Raw genomic sequence first — 24,000 nt, forward strand, 5'->3', positions numbered from 1 at the left:
GCGTGACTCCCTCAGTTTTCCGAACCGCCGCTTATTCTCCGCTCTCGCGCACCCAGTTCTACCGGCGCTTGAGTGGGGCCCTCGTTAGAGGGGTTTATTGTGGGGTGTGTCGAAGGACATGTGAGGATAAGATTCAGTAGTGCTTCTAACTGCTGTTGGATTCTGTTTAACTTTGCGTGTTTGTCCCTGTGCTTTTCGTAATTGCAGCTGGTGACAAGGATGGTCGAAAAAAGCAACGAATTTGAATAGCGAATCTAATATTTCAAGAATATTTGTAGCCTCGTAGTTATGTCGGAAAAATAAATGTGGGCGAATTCTACCCACTACTTGTCCGCTTTATAATGTCTTTACAATTATTCTTCCTGGTTTTGTTCCTCTCAATCGAATATTTTTTTTTTCAATCTTAAAGTTTCAAATTTATTCTGCATCTGTGATTTTTCACTCCGTTTTAGTTAGGAACTTTAGAGCATGTTTTATATCGAGGTCAAAGTACATACATATACTCTTATTTTCAGATTATTCACTTTTTGTATGTTGTGCGCCTACTTTCTAAGTGGACTGTTTTAAATTATATAATCAATCCGATAGACTATAATTTACATATTTGATGGAGTAAATGACAAAATTGTTCATTACCTTTTTACGTGCTTTTCTTTTCTTTTCTCTTTTATTGCTTCCGCTTTTAAGGTTTTTCTTTATCATTTCAACAAAAAAAAACACTCGTATATTATAAATCACCCTCTTTATCGAATAGCAAAAACTTTAATCTAATTGGGTTGTAATCTACTAATGATTTATAAATTATAGCCCAAATAGATATTCTGAAATTTACAAGCAACTGAAATCACAATTTCTAACTGTAAGCACATTCTGATAGGAGATTAAAATACCATGAACAAATAAATCACTATATGAATTCCATCAAATAATAATAATAATTAATCATTATATAAAGCGTGGAAAAACCAACTGACTATTATCGCAAAGCCTAACCAATATGTAAACTATATATAATAGACCATGTAAGTTTTGACAATATGACCATAGAGAGAAATATATATCAAAATAAACTATGTCAGTTCTGAAACCAAATTGTTGTATCTACTTTTTTTCTCATTTATTCTTTTTCCATAGTTATAGTACTCCGGTGCACGCTAAGAATGCATGTCAAAAAACATGAAGGCGTTTCACTGAGTTTTGTACGGTGTGAGCAACCAATGAGGTAGTAGGGGAAACATCTTTTACTAGGGTATATATTAAAGCAGAATCAAAAAGCTAAAAACTCGGCAAACGATGCCGCATCATTCTCCTCCTTTTCAAAAATATTTGATGTGTGTTGTATCATCTAATCCATCTATTTAAATTGCTATAATATCTTAACCTTTAATCTAAACAAATACACACACACACATTAGTAACCAGTTTAAATCACAAATAATATCACATCCCAAAAATCTCACTTAGGCATTTCTTTTCAAAATTGAAAAAACAAATTTCACTTTTTTTCCCCAAACTCTGAATTTTTTTAATCTCTGCCAATACATCAGGTAATTAATCTTATGGCATCCAATATTTATTTTATTTTAATTTGTGTATTACTTTTTTATTTTAATAGGTATTAAATTTTTTCGCTAGATAGTCCGTTTTAATTCCTATATAATTTTATCTACAACCTAAGGCCTTTTTTCTAGGTCAAATATTTTTGAGGTATTTATTATGCAATCATTGATTAGTTGTTTCTAATTTTATATGTTTAATTATCATTTTTTATATTTCATTGTTGTTTTTCTAATGTGTTACTGCATGCAAGAAACCATCGCCAATTTTTTATCTACGACCATGGCTCTTTTCTTACTTGGAGGAAAATAATTCATGTATTTAATCTAACCCATCCAATATTATTATTTTTAATTTACTTAGTATTTTTTGGTTTTAATTCTTATCGAAAAATATTAATTTTTGAGCCCTGAGTTTTAATTCCAAGAAACAACTCTCCTCATTTTATCTACGATCCAAGACACTTTTATTTGGAAAAAATATTATTCAGGTATTTATTCTAAAATCCTCAAATAAATAATTTTAATTTAATATGTTTAATATTTTTTATATTTAATTATTATATTTTAAATTTATCTCTGGTAAACATTATTGTAGCAAAACAAATAGACAATTTTTAATGTTCAACCTATGGTGCTTCTGTTGCTTGAAAAAAAAATTGTATTTAATATATCTTTATCATGATTATTTATTTATATTTTAATATGTTTATCTTTTTACATCAAACAGTTATTTTCAATCATAATTCGAAGCATATTTTCATTCAATTTTCTACACTTTATTTATTGAATATGTTAGGATAAAAGATATTAATTTTTTTAAAATAGAAATTATAAAATATATTTTCTAAATATTAATTTTGAATTTTGGATTTTTTATTTTTTAAATTTATGAAAGTTTATTACATTCAAAATTTTGATGTAAATCAAGAGTACGTGAATTCAAATATATGAGAATTAGTGGTGTTTTTAAATATGATGACTGAAATTAAATTTATTATAAAGATAATTTAGTTTCCTAATTTTAACATTTTAATTTGGATTTTTTTTAGTTTTATTTATTAGTGATAATATATTTTCCATTTTTTAAATATTCTAGCATCTAAATTTTTTGAATTTAATAAATTATTAAACAAATTTACAAATTTAATAGATTTTTTTTTTTTTAGATAGTTTTGAAAATTAATTTTAGCAAAAAGCGGATTAAATAATAGTAAAAGTTTAGTAAATTTTAAATTACCCAATATTACTTTAATTTAACCACGTAATTAGATCTTGTTCATAATTTTTTACATTATTTCAAATTAGTTTATTTTTAAAATATTACTATGATAATTCCACATTTTTCAAAATTTTAAATTACCAAATTAATCTTACCATATATAAGTTACCAATTTAAACTACCAACTCTTACTTTAATTTAACTACCTAATTTAGATCATGTTCATAAATTTTTTAAATTTTTAAATTATTATAATTTAAAATAACACCAAAATTTTAGTAAATTTTAAATTACCAACATTGTAAAGATTTAATTCGTATTTTTAAATAATATTAAAATTATAATTTCTACCTGAATAATTTTTTTACCAAACTTACAATTTATAATTTGATTTTTTTCATGTTTATATAAATAGGTAATTTTATTTTCCTAATTTTAAGATTAAATTGGATTTTATTCCATTTTTATCTAGTTGTGAAAATATATTTTTAGTTATTTAAAATATTTCTATAATTAAAATAATATTTAATTTTTAATTGAAATAATTTAGTTTCTAATTTTGAAATTTTAATTAGTGTTTTTAATTTTTTATTTTATGTAATTATAAAATTTAATTCCTATTTTAAAATATTTTCAAAATTAAAATTTTTACCAAAATATTTTAGTTATTGAATTTTTGTGAATAACTTCTAATTTCATGATTTTAGTTACTAAATTTATGTGAGTAACTTTTGGTTAGGGGGTGTCTGGTTCACTTTCTAGAACTTATAGGAAATGTTTTTCACCTAAAATATGATTTCTTTGTATTTCTTAAAAAAATTATAGAAAAAGTTTTGAGAAATCAAAAAGTACCAATTTTCTTGTTTTTTTTACTTAGCTTGTTTGGTTCAAAACAAGAAAATAGCTTATAACTTTATAGAAAATAACAAGATTTGGTAGGTTTTTAATTAAATATGGTATGTGTTAGATTTCTGGTGATTTCCTCTCATTTTGAGAGGAAATTATTTTTTGTAAAATTTTGTAGGTTTTGATATTTTATAGAAAATATTTCTGTAATTTTTTTGTTGAACCAAACACAATTTACAGAAATCTCTGGAAAACTTTTAATTACAAATTTGCCATTGTCAGATGTTTTAAGAAAAGTTTTCTCAAAAAATGTGCAACCAAACAGCCCCTTAGATTATATCAAAATTTTAGTAAATTTCAAGTAACCAAATTTTACTTTAATTTAACTAAACGAAATCTTACTTTAATTTAACTATCTAATTTAGTTTATATTTACAATCTTTCAAATTATTTCAAATTATCTTAATTTCAAAATATTTCTAAAATAATACTAAAATTGTATTTAATTTTAAATTACCAATTTAATTTTAACAAATTACAATTCACCAATTTAAATAGCCAATTATAGTTTAATTTAACTACCTAATTTAGATCATGTTCATAATTATGAAAATTAATTAATATTTTTTAAATAATTCTGAAATTATAATGTTTACCAAAAAAATTTAGTTACCGAATTTACAAATTTTAATTTGAATTTTACAATTTAATTTAGTTGGAAAATTTTATTTTCCTATTTTCAAAGTTTAATTTAGATTTTATTCCTTTTAGATTGTTGTGAAAATATATTTTCAGCTAACTAAAATATCTCTATAATTAAAATAATCTTAATTTTTGAATTTGTAACCAAAATAATTTATTTTCGAAATTTGAAAATTTAATTAGAATTTTTCATTTTAATATAACTGTAAAAATTTAATTCCCATTTTTACATATTTCTAAAAAAATTAAAAAATTTACCCAAATAATTTGGTGTATTTAATGATTATTACCTTCATAATGATTTCATTATTTAATGATATATGAAAATGAAATTATGTTATTTATTACTTATTTATGGATTTATTTAATATTTCATGAAAATATAATTTATAGTATTTAAATAAATATTTTTTTGTAGGTTTATTATATTTATATTTATTTATTTATTTATTTAAATTATTCTTATGAAATTAAAATTAACTAAATTAACTATTTAGTTAATAATTTATTAATTATTTATTTGTTTTATTTTTTCAATGTTTTATTATATAACTGAATTTAAGAGGTTTAAATCTAAGTTACTTAATTTTAACATATGTTTAGTTATATAATAATATATTAAAAAAATATATAGTAACATCTACCTATTACTTAAATTAAGTAACATTTATTACTTAATTAAGTAACTAAATTAAGTCAATAATAATTTTATACTTTCCAAATGTTAAAATTAGTATTTAAACCATATTTTAATAAAATTATATTATATTATATTAAATGAATCTTATATTGATTGGAAACTGTATTAACCGAAAACATGTATATTGTATGTAAACAATTTTGAAGGTAATCATGATTTGCTTAGATAACATTTTTTCAATGTGTAATAATTTGATTATATATTTGCAATTATCATAATTGCAGATAATATCTTTGTATAAATTAAGCTAAGTTTAGGCAATATTATTAATTATTTGTTATTTTTTATTATCATTTATCAATTGGTAATCTAGAAAAAAAAAACAATTATTGATATAGAATTTTTATAATTTGAGTGACTATCTACTTATTAATAATTGATATAATTTTATAAAATTATATTAAAATGTTTTATTAATTATGGTCAATTTTTTAAAATTCTGATTCTCCATATGATTTAAAGTTATATTCATATTAAATGATTTTTTGGGATATTTTATTAGGATGACATGACAAAATAATAAAATTGCAGCATATGCACCATTAAATGAGTTTGGAATGGATGAAAATGATATCATCTTCAAAGGACGAATCACTTGAATATGGAAAGGACAAAACTCAAATACTTAAATCTAATTTGGAATTAACTTTATTCTCCTTGATAAGGAGGCACATTGAAAATTTATAAACACTGATGATTATGGTTTTAAATAATACAAATTGACTTTAACTATGACATGTTTTATTTAATTTTTAATAGAATACTTGTGTACATGATTATTGCCATAAGAATGATGTATTACGGTCGAGAAAATTAATAAAAAAAATTCATATTTTCTTAAACTTAAAGATTGTTACTTCAAATAAGATGAAATTAAAATTTTCTTTTATCTTTGTTTAAACGGGATGCATAAAACAAGGAGATTCCACTTGCTATGAAGAGGTTAATCAGTAGAAATATTCATTTTCGTGGTTTAACACGAATAAATGCATTAAAGATTACACAGTGATTAAAATCATTAATGATGATATGGACAATGAAAAACTGAATGAGCTGTTACTGCTAACCAATGGAAATGTAAGCTTTTGATAAATTTATTAATAACATTATATTCCATAAGTTTATTTAATGTATTCATTGTGCTAATATTATTATTTTTTATCAAATGATGAAAATTCATTCGATATGACGCTTGTTGATGGTGTTGACAGTCAAATAATTGAATATACTCTAGACTTATCGAAATGCTCCTGACAAAAATTCTAAGAAGAATATTTTTTGTTGAAATTAATATTAGTTTAATTATTTCAAATTTTAAATCATGTTCATGTTATTCTAAGATAAATGTACAACCATCATAAAATGAGAAACCAATTGAATTGAATCAGAATGTCATCATTGATAATCAATCTATTGAATTAAATCTACATTTATTCATACTAATATCCACCACTAATAGCAAAGCCAAATTGTTTTTTAGATGTATCATCTATTGCTACACTTGACTCTTCTGCATCCAAAACCTCACCTATAACAAGTGCAAAAACAAGCATACAATCAACTTGACTTATTTATACATTAATTAATTTTAATATATAACTTTTAATATTAAATTTACTAGATAAACATGTTTTTTTTTTCGCAGAAATGGGCAAAGAACTAGCTCTTTCAACCATGAAGAAGATGATTAATATGAAGAAATAATAATAAAAAATCATGAGAGCTTTTCTTAATATTTTGCTCATTACATCGTATGATTGAATGATTGATTGAACTTTTTTTTGGTAATATATCATTTACGAATGATGTTTTTTTGAACATTAAATCGTCTTATATTTTAATTTCATCCAAGATGTATTTAGATATATTTTGATTGTATTCATTTTATTAATTTATTATAATAAAGTTAGTTTAAATTATCTTAATTTTAATTATAGCTTTCCATAAGTTGTTTAATAATTATTATTTCCAGATGGGGACATGTTCTCTAACCTCAATGGGTGTGAGGGAGGGTACGATTCACCTGATTCGAAGGGGTTGAGTTATTAGATCTTTAAAATTATATTCAGATTCGAGTAATTAAAATACGACAAACTATAGATGAATTGCGATAAGACCACGCTAGCTAAAATACTAGTATTTCAATAAAATAAAATAAGTATAAATCCACTAAGATAAAAAGTAGATGACATTTTACAATTGTCCGCGGCGAGTTTTCATATTTTTGAATATTTGCTTAGAAGTAATTAGGATGAAAATTAGGTTTAATTAATGAGTATTTGTGTTTAACTAAATGAACATTATTAGAGTAATTTAAAATTTTATTTCACTATAGTACACTTATAGATTTAAATGAATTGTATTTTTGTAAATCATGGCATCTATTGAATAGAGGTCTATGTTGTCAAATATATTTGAATTTTTATTAGTAACATAGACGAGAGGATTTATGTTGATTTTTTCAAGCATTAGAGTTTATCATTTTTTATTTTTTATTTTTTAATTGCAAATTTGAGGGTTTCATTTGATTTTTCAAAGTGCAAGTGCATTTTTAAAATAAAAATTGACACACAAACCAAAATGAGGTCTTCTCTTATTAGAGTATAGGTAAATGTATATTTTAATTATGTATAGGTAAATGTATATTTTAATTACATGGCAGTATACTTTATTAATTATAAATTGTTAATCAAATAAATGCATTCTAATAATCGATAAATATTCGTGAATATTAAAAAAATATTTACATTTAAATTCAAATTTAAATAAATTTAGAGAGTAGTATTTTGTTTTTTTAAATGGTTAGAGAGTAAAATATTCAAATTGATATTCTAGTTCAAAAATTTTAAACGCATACAAATATTAACTTTGTTAGATCTATTCAATCCACTACACCTCTCCTCATAATATCCCGTGTGCGAGCATGTGAGAGTTGCACACGAGGCATGATTAGGGGTGCATTCGGTCCGGCTACGGCTCTATGATGCTTATCATATTCATATTCGCTTACCCATCTCGGATACGGATACATATACGGATATACTTCGGTAAGAAAACTTTATAACCACATCCGCTAAAATCAGATACGGTTGCGGATATACATGCATATATATAACCGGATATGCATGCAGATACAAAACAGATATGAGAAAACTAGATAGTATTGAGAAAAACATAGTTCATGTGATACAAAGAGTTTGTTAATATGTCAATTATAATTGAAAAGTTAAGATTAGACATCTTGATAATCAAAATTAACCACAAATCCATAATCTAAGAATCGAAACTGTCGTAAGAGTACGACTAATATGTATTCGGATATTTCAGATACGGATACAGATATTTCACTACAAAACCATATCTGTAACCATATACTATCGGTTATAGATTTGACTAACCATATTCGTATCCTAACGGATACAATTACGGATATTTTCTCGGATACGGATACGGTTTAGCACCCCCTTCCGATCGCCCTATTTGCAATCCTTTTCTTGGTAGGTTGCGTGCACCTCAAGCGTCCAAATTGACTTGACTTCCCAAAGTGGATAATCAGCCAAAACCCGATCCGACCCGCCGAAGATCCGAACCACTACAAACCCGCTCTCCTCCTATTTAACACTCCAGAGGTTTAAGAACCCAGGGTTTCAAAAATCCCCAAATTCCCCGAAATTGAGCTCCAACTTCTCTCGAGATTTCAATGGCGACGGAGGAAATTGGCCCCCACGTAGTCGGAGACTACATCGTGGGCCCACAGAAGGTGGGGTTCGGCTCCTTCTCCGTTGTGTTGAAGGGCCGCCATCGCCTGAGTGGGGCCGAGGTCGCCGTGAAAGAGATCGATAAGAGGAGATTAAGTAGTAAAGTAAAGGAGAGTCTTTTGAAGGAGATCGCTATCCTTCGTCAAGTTTCTCATCCTAATATCGTTAGGCTTCATCAAGCGATTCAGGTTCGTTGATTTTTATTTTTTGTTAAAAAAAAATAAAAATTAAACCACTTTGTTTTGTTCTGATTTATTTTTAAACCCAGATTCGATAGTTGGCCCCTTTAATATAGTGCTTTATTAACTAATATTATACCTCATAACATCGTTAGGCTTCATCAAGCAATTCAGGTTCCCAATTTCCTGCTTTATTGGCTTTTTTATTTAAACCCGTCATTTGAGATTGATTTATAATTTATTTGGAGAGAAAATATGGAGCTTCAAATCGTACCTTGATTGATTATTAAATCCACGCACCTGTAAACTGTTAATACATCGCAAGCACCCAAGGTAACTTACTTTTAAACCCAAAAATCTTGTTTATATGCTATGAAGTATGGTAAAATGCTATAATATTAGTGAAAGTGCAATGATACGGGGGCAAATATTGAATATGGGTTTAAAAGTAAATTATTTGGGGTGTATTGGGTGTAAGAATGACCTTGGAAGCGAATGGGTTTAAATACTTCAGGCCTCCAGGGTAAAAGAATGAGTTTTAACTTAAAAAAACCTCTTTTAAAATATTTGATTTTTGGCCAGGTTTAAAATTATTATTATTTTTTAATGAGTAGACAGAAGATAAGATATACTTGATTTTGGAGTATTGTCCTGGAGGGGATCTTGGTGTTTATATTCATCGTCATGGGAAGGTGTCTGAGAGCGTTGCCAGGCATTTTATGACACAGCTTGGTACCGTCCCATTCAATAGTGTTTTTCTATTTTTAGTTAGAAAGTTGGAGTAATGGATATAAAATTTGGTGCACTTTATGCAGCGTCAGGGTTACAAGTGCTGAGGGAGAATAATCTTATTCACCGGGACTTGAAACCGCAGGTAAATTACATTTTTATTATGTAAAATGATTTAATGATTTAGCACATTAAACAAAATTTCTTTTTATTTATTTATCTGTATTGGTGGAAGAGTGAAATTTAGGAAATTTTTAAGGTATCCTATGAAGGTTTGGAAGTCTCTGAGATGACAGACAGGTCTCAAACTCAAGTCATTCAACAAAATTTAGATAAAGAAAATGTCTACTGGGTGGTGAATAATTTGGTGTGTGTATTAGAGGTGACACAAATTATACTACGGCTTTAAGCCAAATAAAAGCATTAAAATATTTTTTTTGGCTAAATCAGGTCTTTGATGAGGTCTTTTGAGGTTTTCACAACAGCTTAGTAAAACCTCTATGGCTCTATTTATGTCCAAACTTTAGGATTGCAAATTTGCGATATTCTAAGTTGCCTTCTCCTCCCCCACCGCATTTCCAGTAACGACATTCTTTTGGTGCCCTGTTTCAGGATTCCTACTAAAAGCATTGGCATATAAATGTTAATAATAACATCTAGAATTTTTGTTCGGGTTGTGTGATTTAGGAATACATGCTTTCCAGTGGTTTAGGGCTCGTTTGGATAATGAAAGTATTAGAAGTAAGAAGTAGGTTATAGAAGTAACTTTTAAAGCTATGAAGTAGGAAATAGTGGAAATAATATTTTTCTTGTTTGTTTCATATATTTTTAAAAGTAATAGAAGTCGAACTTCTTCCTCTTCATTTACTTTTTTTGTTTGGATAACATTTGGAAATATTACTAGGAAGTAATTTTATTTGTTTGGATAACATTTGGAAATATTACTAGGAAGTAATTTTATCAATGAAAAGTTGTTAGAAGTAACTAATAAAGGAAATATTAATAAAAAAATTATTTATGTCCTAATTAATATGCATTTCAACTACTTCCGAACTACTTCTGAGTATTGAGGATTGGAAAAATATTTTGGAAATAAGGATGACACGTAGGCGCCACATAAGCATTTAGGGAAGTATTGGAAGTAAGTTTTTCAGAGAACCAAACAAATTTTTTTGCTTGGAAGTAGCAGAAGTAGCTTTTACTTCTTTTACTTCAGCTACTTCACAATTACTTCCGTGCAAACAAACAGGTCCTTAGTGAAAAGTCATACTAAGAGAAGAAATTCATATATGCTAGAACTTGCTCTTACCTTTGGCGAGATATTTGGTTGTGTTATACTCTCTCTTTGAACTAAAACTCCAGTGATATCATGGACGGAATATTCTTGGTTCATAAAATTATCTTTTTTAACCATAGTGTACTGGAATATGCAGAATCTTCTACTGTGTACTAAAGATGAAACTCCTGTGTTGAAGATCGGGGATTTTGGATTTGCCAGGTAAAGCTTTGATCTGAATTCTTATAGCAGATTAGTACAAATACTAGCTGTTTGTGTACCTAACTGTTTAATTATACCTATATTTCTTTTAGCATCTCAAGAACTTTCATGTCAAAAAATATTTGAGTTATAGTAGTTGCAAAACATCATTCATAAATATAGATTTGTTTTGTACATAAATATATTACTTATGTTAACAAGTTCAATGGCTGTGTAGTGCCTTGTATATTAAGCGAGTTGAAATACAGATTTTCATATTCCATAGCTTCATTTGATCATCTGTTCGTTAATAATTGGCACTTATAACCAGTTTTAAAAGCAGCAAGTGGGCAAAGGTATGAACGGCACTGCCATTCATCTTTCTTAGTAGTTCCACATCATATGGAGGGCACTGCTGCCTTGCTTGAAATTGATATGCCATACAGGGTGAAAGTTATTGGGATCTTCAGCTTCAAACATTTTTAGCCATCTAACCATCTATTTTCTTATCCTTTGTGGGTGTGAGATAATTTTTTATCCTTTTCCTTTGTCCTTGATCACCCTGTGATAATGGATGCTTATGTTTCAGCCACAAGAACGACGGAACTATGTACTTTTAGTAAAAGAAATAACTGTGGAACTCTCAGCATTGTTCTAGAACTAGCTGTTGAGTTATTTGAAGCTGGATTAATCCATAATTGGCTCATTTCTTTTCTCACATTTCATCATATAATAATAATACATCGCCATTACTAACCTTTTTTGGTTTATGCCAGGTATCTCATGCCTCAAGGATTAGCTGATACGCTATGCGGTTCCCCATTGTATATGGCTCCAGAAATCATTCAAAACAAAAAATATGATGCCAAGGTGCTCGTGGAAGCCTTGCTTTTTCAACTTGTTTATGCTCAATTGTCCAAAATTGGTCATACTCTCCAATTTACTAGTTTATACTTGCAGGCTGATCTCTGGAGTGTTGGAGCTATTCTGTTTCAGCTTGTCACAGGAAAGCCACCTTTTGATGGAAATACTCAATTTCAGGTTTTTTCTCTATAATTTATTAGATCCGTTATATTTCATATTTTAGCTAGCCATGTGAATTATGATTTATACTTTGCAATTTACCTCTTTTGCTTTTCATTTTTATCAGCTTTTTCAGAATGTATTGGCATCAGATGAATTGCAATTTCCACATGATGTTATGGCAACCTTACACCCTGATTGCATCGATCTCTGTAAACGCCTTCTTCGTCAAAACCCAGGTTATGTTTTGTTTTTTACCTCAACTGCCATTTTTAAATCTCCATTATCTTTTATTTTCTGAAGCCAGTGGTAGTTATTCTGTCTAATGCACATGATCTGGCATTTAGTCAGAATCTAAAATGTTGTTAATCCACCTGGATGAGCTACGATCATTCTTTAATTCGGCACAAAACTAGGGTTATATATGCAATGAGATTGACCTGTAGGCTGGTAGTATTTAACTTTTAGTATCGATAAGTGGATAATTATTCATGCAATATAACCAATGGTGTTACTTTGTAATCTCATGAGTAAATTACTGAGAGTTTAGCTAGTTTCCCTTGGAAGTGCATACTGTGGGTCTTTAAGAGATCTTTATGAGGGTTCTTTGGATTTGGTTGTTAGATTGGATATGATTAAGGACCCACTCATGTTACAGTATTCACTGAGTGGTAGCGTGTTTGTGATCCTTCTTTGTTTATAAAATAGTTCAACCCTTGATACTTTTGATCATATAGTATGTTCCAGTAAGACTTGAGTTGATCATTCGAGATAGGATCTGAACTTTTCTTATTTGTTTTTTGGGAATAATTGCTGTCCTATATTTCAACGGCATAATTGCAGAGCTGCCCTTTCTTTTAATTTCCCACATGTATACTTAGGTGTGTAGCAATATTATGTGATGTGAGGCAATTGTTATAAGAAATTTAACTTATGAGAGGTTTGCACATTTGGGGATTGCGAGAGATATTCCAGCATTGTATTTCGACAATTATGTTTACTATCTCTGCTCTTCCTTCACCTATTGATGCAAGTCAAAGGTACGAATCTTCATGTAGTCGTCTTTGTTTTCTCAATATTATTTGTGCTTGTGCTTTGATCAGTTTGTTTGTTTCTCGGTTTTGTTGTTACCACTCCATTGTTCGTTCTTTGTAGACATATAGGGATGCTGTTTTATTTTATTTTTTGTTTTTTCTGCCTAAAACTGTTAGTTCTAAAGATGTCTAATACTTCCATGAATTTAACTTTTACTTCTTGTACGCACAGCTCACATTGTAATATTGATTTTAGACTTTGATATTCAAATTTGATGTTCAGCGAAGTTTAGGATATATGTTGCGGAGTGCTAATTATTTTGTTCTTTCCCCTTCTTCCAGTGGAGCGACTAACATTTGAAGAGTTCTTCAATCATAAGTTCATGACCATGTTGAGGTTGAGTTCATGTTCTTGTACTTCTTTCAAATTGGTACCATTTACCTGATATGCAATATATCAAGTTTATCTGGTTTCTCAAGCTGACAATCTATCAAGCTTATGGTAAAATGCCGAGTTCAGCAAGATGGCATTGGCACCAGATAACTTAAATCTTGTGAATTTTGTTTTCCCACTCACTGTCCTAGGCATAGGCAGACTTTCAACTTTGATTCCATCTCTAACACTTTATAATTATTGTTAATGTAAAATGATTTTCACATCTCAATTTCTTTTCCTTCCCAACCAGTCCAAGCGGAAGTGCTGCTGAGTGTACACAAAATACCACAAATTATAAAGTAGGAAAATTATCTGGTGAGTCATTAAACTCAGCAAATGCACAGAGTATGAAGAAGGAAGACACAGAACAAGGACTTTTGCCGGCTACTTCAACAAGTCAGTAAGCACATACTTTATCTTTGTGCCATTTATTTTAAGCCCATCTTTGAATTAATTATTACTTTTTTCTTCTAGTTTCCGACTCATTCGAGTCTATTGAAAGAGAATATGTTCTTGTCCGATCGCATTTTGCTTCCATGGAGACTTCATCTTTATTCTTTGAGGCATCTTTGAGAGACAATTCTACAGCTAGCCTCATGGAAAGCAGCAAGCTAGTCAGCAGTGCTGTCTGTGGTGCTGAAAGTGTGGGAAGCCAGAATTCTGCTTCAATAGTGTCACAAACATCAACTGCATCAGTAGATGTAGCAGGACCTTTATCACTGAATCCTTCCAGCAGGCTCAAGTTTTTATATTCATATCTTTACATTCTCGCAGAAGTCGCACAGGCAAAAGTATTATTCAAATTGCTCAGCATCTATTAATCTCTCATATCATTCTTTGGCACCAATTTTTATCTCTAGCAAAATGCCCATCAAGATATCCTTCTAGAGATATTTTCTCTCCTTTTGGATTTTCCCACCAATTCATTGAATTTCCCGGGAAATTTCATCTTTAGTATTCTTGGAATCCTATTTGTGGTGTATGTATGCTAATAGAAAATGAAACAAACTTATCCAAAGTAGCGTCAAAAGAGGCATAGATTAGATAAAGAGCAGTGAGAAAAACTATGCAGTGTTATATTTTAGGATGCTAGGAAGATAAAAGATTAAGGAACTTTAAAAAAAAGGAGCTTAGCTTTGCAAGTCACTTTAATGCACTATTTGCTGACATAAAGTCGACGAAGCGTTGTTTCATCACCTCCTCGGTTTACATGCCTATTTCCCTTTTCCTATATCATTCGTATCATCTACTACTTTTACTAACCCATTATTACTTTTCTTTTAGATTATTCAGAGTTGTCTTTTGCAGTTGGTTTTTTAATTAGTCTTCAAAATTATGTTTGTAGTTGGTTTTTAAGGCTATTGTAGTGAAAGTAACCTTTTCGGACATGAAATTTTCTTTTTTATGCTACATCTTACGTTAGGCCATTCATATGGATGTTAATGTTACTTTTTCCATGATGAATTTTGATTGACAACATCTTACTACATGTGGTTTTTATCCAAATACAAAAACTTATCTAATTACTACCAGTTGGATACCTTTTAGCTTTATCTATCTGTTGGGTACTTGTCCTTGTAGGAATGAACCCACTGAATGATTGTTTAATGATTACAGCTTAATTCTGGACTTCATCTGGACTCGTTTTCAGTTGAACTTGTTGCTTTAGCAGTATGGAAGGAAGCTCTTCAAGTGTGCAATTTGTGGATGGCCTCCACATCTGTTGCAGATCCATTCAATAGTTTCTCATCTAACAACTGCTTGTCTCAGCAAAAGGATGATAGATTGCCTCAAAACCTATCAGAGGGTCTGGACTTCAACAGGCCTTTGTCTGTCTATTCTTGGTTAGAGCGTGGATTTATTCTTGCTTGTGACAGAGCAGAAAAGATATCTCATAGTTTCTGTGGTATTGATGGTTAGCCTCCGATGAATAAAGTTTCTGCTTTCGATATTATTGATAGTTTTGTTTCATTCAAAGTTCACAGAAAATAGAACTTTCTTTTTTGTCCCAGGCAATTTGGAGATGCCAGATGCTATGGAGATCATATTTCAAACCGCTTTATCTTTGGGGAAGGGTGGTGCTGTAAGTTATCATTTTTATCGCCTACCTGATGTTGGCTTACAATTATTTTATTGAGACCTCCTACCTCTTTTCAAACCTACCTGATGTTGGCTTACAATTATTTTATTGAGACCACCTACTTCTTTTCAAAGTAGTGGCCGTTGAATTGGATGTTTGCTGTAGTCTGACTGCCACCAACCTGAATGGATACCAATAACAACCTTCTGAAGTTAACTGGACCATGTTGCTTTAACATGCAAGTGAGCATTATACAGTGTAACACCTCAATAACATGACAGCTGCAGAATGTATGAGACGAATTCTCATACATGCGCAAATTTTTTGCTGAAACACATGTATGAACAATGGGTAAATTTCTAAGGCCAAAATGATTCTAAAACAGAGTCTAATATCAAAACTAATGAATCAATACTGGTCAAAACAATTATCAAAATCCAAACTTATATCCAGGGCCTAAGAAGTAAACCTCAAGCTTCTCCACGCACGACAATCACATACCACCATGCTATTCCGAATCTGAAATGTTTAAAAAAATAGAGAGAGCTACGCAACTCAGTAAATAAACATGATCTCTCTAGCTTATTGTATTTGACACATTTGTTTCAATACTTCTAACACATATTTTTCATTGTCTCATTAGTTGTATTGTATAAAACTGTAAATTTTACAATCACTTGATGCATGAGTAACCATAACCCAATATGCCTAATATTTTGTCTATATATCATCCAAACCATATAGATCGAAATAAATGGAATGGCTCAAGTAAACTAAGTGTATATAATGTAGTTTTGAAGGTGGGCATAACGAAGCTAGTTATGCCCTAGGAACAAATAAGCCTTCCCGATACATATTTATATACATAATTAGAAGAATGTATTTCTTTGAACAAGGAATATGCTCATTGAAGCAAATATTATATGTTCTAAAAGAAATGCATATGATAATGAACTATATTCCTAATGTTAAGTTTATACTGTATACTATCTGCTAAACAAAATATTGGTTGATCAAAACAAATGAATTGATATGAATATGCCAAACGTTTACGCAAACATAATGATAAATGATAGCTATGGAATTTTGAATCTGAATAACAAAATATCAGAAGTTACATCCTTGCTGTGCCACACATTACAGTTATCAGATTATCATAATTTCTGAATCGTAATGGCAGGATGTCAGATCACATAATATGGTTTCACCTAAGTATCAATACTATATTCACACAATTTTAGAACTAAACATGCCATAGCTAAGGTCACAGGTAGTCCCGGTGAGTCGATGACACGAGCCAGAACAAATGGGGTACCTCGGTTACCTAAAATGCACTTAATCATATCTCATGCCAAAACAAAGATGCTGGTCTAATGGCACAAGGGATTAAGTGATCCAAAAATACATAACAAACAAAGGTGTTCCCTGGATCTTATTTGATCCTGAAAAATCCATAGGCTTTGTTCCTGACTATAGCTGCGTTGTCAGGAAATTTGGCACTCACCCAAATTTGATACATATTTGTCAACTGGTTGAGGTTGCTTCCTTCTGTGTTGCTTCTAATGCTTGTGAGGATAATGATTCGTATATAAACACAAGCATGGCCTTATTTGTTTCTTCACAACATCCATAATGAATGACACACCATATTTCCTAATTCCTTCATAAATTGGTTTCTTCTCTTCCTCTCCCTAATAGATTCATCTGCTTGTTCTCCTGCAGGTGGAAGAGCTTATGGGGCACAGAAACAGAGCAGTAGCATCATACTCAAAAGCAATTACTTTGCTTACATTTATCTTGGTGGAAGCATCTTCTCTTTCTCTGAACCCGCCATTTACCCTCTCCTCTACTGACCAGCGACGTATTCAGAGATACATCATCAATTTAAGAGTTCATCTGAAACATTCTCAAATTGCAGAATCACACGTTAAACTCCCACAAGGCTCTTTGAGAAAGTAAATATGTCTTCATAGTAAATATTGTGTTAACATTCTCCAGGACAAACAGATTGGACAAGTACAACTAATAGAATTCTGAAAAGCTAATTGAAAGGACCCATGTTTTTTGGGTGTCCCTCGCCGCTCGCATTCCAAAGCAACCAAAGAGTTGCTTTGGAAAGATTCATGTAAATACTCTCAATCCCTTTCGGGTATTTTGTAAATACTGAAAAAGTAATCATGTGTATTATATCACTGTTCATAATAGTAAATAGTTTTTTTGGCTTACTTCTCTTTGATCTCAAATGGTTTGATCTGGCTTTAGTGATGGTTCTGGTGATAATTGATGTGAGATGGTCAGAATCTCTAAATTTTTTCAGGAGTATCATGTGTGAAGTTTAGCATGATTCAATTTTTGATAATGTCATTCTACAGTCACATAAACATATAGAGGTCTACGAAGATCAGTAGTTAATTAGTGTGCCCCCAACAAAAATTGATGTCAATGATGAATTTGATTCTAGGAAATTTTATTCAAATACACAATTGGTTTTTATTAAAATACATAATATCTAGGAGAGCAACTTGGTTGACTGAATACATTTGCCCAGGTCAGAAGCTTTATAACATGTTTTCAGTCTAAAGAACAAGAAAAGATTCAAAGCTTCTAATCTTGAGGAGTGAATTCCCCTTTGCATGAGACTGAGCTTTATCTGAACCGATACAGAGGAAATCCTCAAAGTTAGCTGCTTCCAATTATCTCACCGTAGGTGCTCTTGATCTTAGCTATCAAAGCTTCCCTGGTATCAGATAAAAGAGGAAGAAAGTTACGATTCCAATTTCAAACATTACAGTATTTAATATGACATTTTTCGATCTCACGAAGATGAGAAACAGTGAATAAGAGAGATTTGTGTTGTTCGTAAAAGGTGGAAACATAAATGTGAAATTCATGGAGAAAATCATCACAAAAGGAAAGGGCTCACAAGAGAAAGCCATAAAAAAGCTCATTAGCTACTATGAACAGATCAATGTACATGGGAGAAAACAAAAGTTAGTGTGTTCTTGTAGACAATATGATGTTTTATCGACTCGGCTGATAAGATTTCTATAAGGGAAGATGGAAGATTATGTCGTATTGAAGGATGATCGATTTTGAGCTTACCTTTCAGGCTCGAAAACCAGGTTCCGATATACAAACCACTGTACAAACAAGAGAATAAACTTTATGCATCAGTAGATGATATACAAAGCATAAAAGCATGCGAGCCTATCAATTAACATAGGTGTCCGTGTATTCATCGATCAATAAGTATTTGGGATTGTTTACTGTCATAAATCAGTACATACACCAGTGTATCCAATTCCTACAAGTTCAAGAACACCAGGAATCAATGGCAGCCTATCAATTGCCTGCACAAAAGAAACTAAATGAGTCTGTTCCAAATAAGATCAATAAAAGATAAATATAGTTCTAATTTATCGCTGATATTGGTAATGTTATAGTAAGTACCGATATCATTCCAGTGGATCCCCAAAGTGCAATAATTGCAGCAACTCCAAGAGATGTCACAACATATTTGTCTTCAACCTTCTCCCACTATTTAACCAAATATATTCTTCGTTAATATCTTATAATAGCAAGGGGAAAAAAAATAATTACATAAAGAAAGAAAATACCGCATCTTGTACGGTTTTCACAATTTCTGGAAGCTCAGAAGCAACTTCAGCTGGTGCATCTCCTGTTGCCATGGCAACGACATTTCGTGCAGTCTTGCGATCTAATCAGCGAATGTTTTAATTATTAGCAATTAAATCTATCTTCAGATAATAATTCATAAAACTACTAAGACTTGTAATTCTCAGATACCATAACCAGAAAAAAATTGAACTGCACCGAGGAGGATATATCCGGACAAATTTTCAAAACCAACCTATTTGGAAATTTAATCTCAGAAAACAACCCCTTTCAAACTTAACTGCAAAAACCGACCTGGTTTCAGCATTGACGCTGAAACCAGGTCGGTTTTTGTGAAAAAACTTTGAAAACTTCACGGGAGTTGAACTCCCGTAAAGTTTAGTAAAACTGCTAAACTTTGTATGAATGTGAGGGCCACCCACGTGAGCTTGTTTCTTTTGCGCGTGAAGAAATTGGATGCGGTTGAGTTTTGTAGGCCCACGGACGTGATTTTCATCAGGTGACCCATGAATGTGTTTTCATCAGGCTATATATAGCTATATGATTTTGCCCTAGGGATGTGTGCAAGGAAATTTGGTTGCGGGAGCAGAGCAAGGTTTTTAGCGGCTGCAGCAAAGAAAAGAAAAAAAAAAACCGCAGCAGGAGAACATTCCCCGTCTTGTTTTGTTTCCTTGTGTTTGAGCACCCCCTCTCTAGGTTTTTGTGCATCCTTTTGTAGAGAGATATTGTGAGGGATTTGAGAGTTTGTTTGAGGGTTTAGATTGTGAGTGGTTGAAAACCCTAGTTGTATTCTCTCCCTCTATTAGTAGATCTCCCCCCTTCCTTGCCCCGTGGACGTAGGCAATTTGCCGAACCACGTAAAAATTAGTTGTACTGCTATTTGTGTGATTTGTAATAGCTTTTAGGTTCCCTCGACGCGCAGTCCTAGAGCTGACGAGAGGAAGAGCAAATATCCCACTTTGATGGGATATTAGGCTTCAGATTCTTGTTCCCTTTGAGAAACAAGAATTCTTATTGCGACCTGACTCTCTTGTTGTGCTGCCGAAATGCTGCCGAAATTTTCGCTGCGCGCAACAAACTTCACTGGAGTTGAACTCCCGTGAAGTTTAGCAGTTTTACTAAACTTCACGGGAGTTCAACTCCCGTGAAGTTTCAGATAAAATTTTTTAAAAACCGACCTGGTTTCAGCTCCAGGGCTGAAACCAGGTCGGTTTTTGAATTTTTTTTGCAAAAGCGGTCGTTTTTTGAAAATAAATAGTGAAAGGGGTTGGTTTTGAAAATTTGTCCGGATATATTCATATGCTACTATTAATTTGAAGAATACCAAAGTTAGTTAGCACACTATTCCCTTGTGGTATCAAGTCTCGAACTTTTCGTCGAAAAAAAATTCTCAATTACTTCATTCATAAGCTATTTATTTCCTACTTTAATTATAGCTTAAAAAAAGAGCACGAAACAAATACAACTTCGTGTGTGCATTCGTAGATTCTTTATTCAGACAAAAACAGAAAGCGTTTTACCTGTAGAAATTACAAACACATGCTCAAAAATCACTGTATCAAAAAAGGACAATAAACTAGAAACCGAGATTATATTCAGAATGAGAGTTAAATTAATTAGTATCCGTTGGTATTCTTTGGCTATTTCCTTGAAACCCCACCAATAGATTTTCACAGAGAAGCAGAAAATAAAACAGTCGAGCAGGCTTACAGGAAGCGGTAGTAGTACTCCTCCGAGGCTCGCGAGCCTGAGAGCCTGAGCTCGGTTTGTGGGTCCCGCATTGGCCGGCGTGTGCAGAGCTGACAGGCTGACGCGATGCGGCACCGCGGCAGCTCTTGCTCGCGCCGGAGAGGTGAGGGCGCAGGTGGCAGCGGTGGCAGTGGAGGCCATGGCTCTCTCTCAGTAAACCAACACCAAGGACCAAAGTAGTTTCAGCTGAGACCCTGCAGGTTTGAGCTCGGTCTTTTTGGTTAATTGTGGCGTGGGGAGATATTGTTGTTAACGATAGGAGTCGCGTGGGAGGGACATCTGGATAGTGCTGACTCTTGCGGCTCCTCATTGGAGGAGGAGGTTCTGGTGGGGACACTCTCTTGGCTCATGTTTTATGTAGTAAGATTTTAAAAATGAATTTAATTCAGTATGTATGTATGTATTTATTTTTTGTGTGTGTATATAGTGGAAGTTGTTATCTCTCTAGTTTGATTTTGGTAGGTAGACTCGCTCGATGAAAATTTTGACTCTTTTACTCTAGGTGAAATTTTGGCAGATTTTACCCGTCGGTGAAATTAATGAGCCATCTGAGAGTAAAAGAGTCAAAAAAGTTTCTCTACCACATTGACACTCTCCAAAGTGTGTGTGTATATATTTTCTGATAATGTGATACGTATACCTGAGAGTAAAAGAGACTTTACGAAACATGAGCTATTAGTGTACTGTAATTAATTGTTACTAATTAAGGGTTACTCTGCTCAGATTAACCCTTAATTATTAAGATTAACATCTAATTAGTGATCACTAATTACATGGGACAGTAGTCTTATATTTTTTAAAGTCTCTATTTTTAAAATCGACCATTTTTTGACCCGTCGTGATGTCGTTATCAAAAAGCGATCGATTTTGCTAAGCAAACAATAGCCGATTTCGTTAATAAAATTTTAAAAAAGGTTAAAAAAAAAGGTTCTCCATAGGAGATTTTAAAAATTTATCCAGAAAAACACTGAGAAACATATATTCTATAAAGGCTAAAAGAGTCCTTCTTGTGTATAAAGTAAATCGAATATTATTAGCAAGGAGAAATCTAAAAAACTAAAAAAGAAAAAGGCCGTTGGCCTTCTCACTGCTCTTTCCCTTTCCGCTGCGCAATGTTTAAAACCCGCTACAGCTCCCCCAATTTTAAAACCCTAACCCTTACAAACCTCAATCCTAATCCCTTCCCATCAAAGCAAAGAACCTATTCTTCCTTCCTCTATACAATCTGCCATGGCTTTCTCTCTCCTCCCCCAATCCCTAATCCTAACCCTAAATTTCTCCAATGGACGCCACCCTCCTCCACGGCGACCTCGACCTTTGGATCCTCAAAGCCCGCGACCTCCCCAACATGGACCTCTTCAACGAGCACCTCCGCCGCTGCTTCGCCTGCTGCGGCGTCTCCTCCTTCACCGCCGCCCCCAGATCCACCGAGGCCCAGTCCAAAGCCCTCCACAAGCCCAAGCCCATCACAAGCGACCCCTACGTCACCCTCTCCGTCGCCGGCGCCGGCGCCACCGTCGCCGGCACCATCGTCGTCCCCAACGACCAGAACCCCGAGTGGAACCAGCATTTCCTCATCCCCCTCGCCCACTGCGCGTCTCACCTCGAATTCCAAGTCAAAGACGATGACTTTCTTGGTACCCAGCTCATCGGCACGGTGATAATCCCAGTTCACTGGATCGCCACCGGAGAGCTGATTGAAGGTTGGTTCCCGATCATGGGCCGATCGGGGAAACCCCCGAAGCCCGGGTCGGCCCTTCTCTTCAAAATGCAATTTTTCCCTTTGGAAAGAGTTGCCAAGAAGTTGGGGGTCGATAGGGCTTATTTTGGTGAGAGGAGTAGAGGACAGGTGACATTGTACCAAGATGCGCATGTGAGAGATGGGGAGCTGAAGGAGATTGAGTTGGAGAATGGGAGAGCATTTAGGCAGGAGAAGTGCTGGGAGGACATTTGCCATGCGATTCTTGATGCGCATAAGCTTATCTACATCGTGGGGTGGTCGATTTATGATAAGGTGAGGCTGGTGAGGGAGCATACGAGGGAGCTGCCGAATGCTGGGGATATGACTTTGGGCGGGTTGCTCAAGTACAAGTCGCAGGAGGGGGTGAGGGTGCTGCTGATGGTTTGGGATGATAAGACTTCACATGATCATCTTCTTCTTAGAACAGTAAGATCAATTTTGGTTCGCACATCTTATTTAGTTTTGTTTGGCATGGTTTTGCTCACATTGAATAATGTCTCCTTACAATGATTCACAATTATCTTCATCCTGAAACATATATGGATGAAAAATCGCACGGTTTAGACACTTTTTTACCTTTGTATCAAGTGGATGCAAACTGAACTTCCATACATGTATTGAGTGCCTATGAAGTTAATATTTTAGTTCTTACTGGAGATAAATTACAAGAGGCACTAGTTGTCATCTGATTATCTTGTTATCCTGACTATCTAGAAACTATGTTTTTCTTTAAGATGAGTGAAGCATCAGTTTTGTTGATAATGGCTTGAATTTGGCCAAACATCACTGGAGGTCAAATATGGAGGCAGGCTGAAGAGTTTTCGGTGGAAGGCTTTGTCAACTACATCAGGCTCTTTAGGTGTTGACAAAGTGATTTCAGGTGGATTAGGAGGTCGCTGTCAAGTCATTTTCAAATCATCTCTTTTGTCTTCTCCATTTCTTTCAACATTTGTGGCTGCCGCAGAAAATTTGTGGAAGGGGAGAGGTCATTGTCTTTTATGTCAGAGGTCATTGTCTTTTATGTCACTTTCTCCTTGTGGTCCCCCTCAATAAATCAATCACTCTTCACTGATTGATTTTTCAATCTCTGAGTGAATTAAAGGCAGAGAGACAGAGAGTGAAAGAAATACAC

The 24,000-nt window shown here is 32.5% G+C and overlaps 4 protein-coding genes across 8 annotated transcripts in view; 2 read left to right on the forward strand and 2 right to left on the reverse strand.

Moving 5' to 3' along the window:
* LOC109825437 (endoribonuclease Dicer homolog 1-like) overlaps nt 1-702 on the reverse strand; it is an 18,757-nt gene extending 18,055 nt beyond the window's left edge. Inside the window, 1 exon segment of the mRNA XM_020392291.1 lies at nt 637-702. Coding sequence (XP_020247880.1) covers nt 637-702 — 66 coding nt within the window.
* On the forward strand, nt 8,657-17,971 carry LOC109825062 (serine/threonine-protein kinase ATG1a). Of its 4 annotated transcripts, none has more exons than XM_020391774.1 (13): nt 8,657-8,972; nt 9,578-9,695; nt 9,779-9,837; nt 11,126-11,190; nt 11,946-12,039; nt 12,130-12,210; nt 12,320-12,431; nt 13,569-13,623; nt 13,913-14,058; nt 14,137-14,453; nt 15,280-15,568; nt 15,655-15,745; nt 17,465-17,627. In XM_020391774.1, exons 1-13 carry the CDS (start codon nt 8,727-8,729, stop codon nt 17,499-17,501), a joined length of 1,710 nt encoding a protein of 569 aa, XP_020247363.1. In that variant the 5' UTR covers nt 8,657-8,726; the 3' UTR covers nt 17,502-17,627. The 4 variants fall into 4 exon arrangements, with proteins under 4 accessions (XP_020247363.1, XP_020247362.1, XP_020247360.1 ...); XM_020391773.1 differs by having other exon boundaries at nt 8,658-8,972; nt 15,280-15,577; XM_020391771.1 differs by having other exon boundaries at nt 8,659-8,972; nt 15,280-15,577; nt 15,675-15,745; nt 17,465-17,971.
* LOC109825438 (protein CURVATURE THYLAKOID 1B, chloroplastic-like) lies at nt 18,176-21,437 on the reverse strand. Its single transcript, XM_020392292.1, has 6 exons — nt 21,089-21,437; nt 19,360-19,460; nt 19,193-19,279; nt 19,030-19,092; nt 18,845-18,882; nt 18,176-18,479 (listed from the first exon to the last, which is right to left on the reverse strand). Exons 1-6 carry the CDS (start codon nt 21,435-21,437, stop codon nt 18,422-18,424), a joined length of 696 nt encoding a protein of 231 aa, XP_020247881.1. The 3' UTR covers nt 18,176-18,421.
* The window catches only part of LOC109825061 (phospholipase D delta-like), a 31,133-nt gene continuing 29,450 nt past the window's right edge, over nt 22,318-24,000 (forward strand). For both annotated transcript variants that reach the window (XM_020391769.1, XM_020391770.1), the window contains exon 1: nt 22,318-23,294. In XM_020391769.1, coding sequence (XP_020247358.1) covers nt 22,410-23,294 — 885 coding nt within the window. In that variant the 5' untranslated portion in view covers nt 22,318-22,409. The remainder of the gene's footprint in view (nt 23,295-24,000) is intronic.

This window comes from Asparagus officinalis, chromosome 10 (genome assembly GCF_001876935.1).
Source record: "Asparagus officinalis chromosome 10, Aspof.V1, whole genome shotgun sequence".
Lineage (NCBI taxonomy): Eukaryota > Viridiplantae > Streptophyta > Magnoliopsida > Asparagales > Asparagaceae > Asparagus > Asparagus officinalis.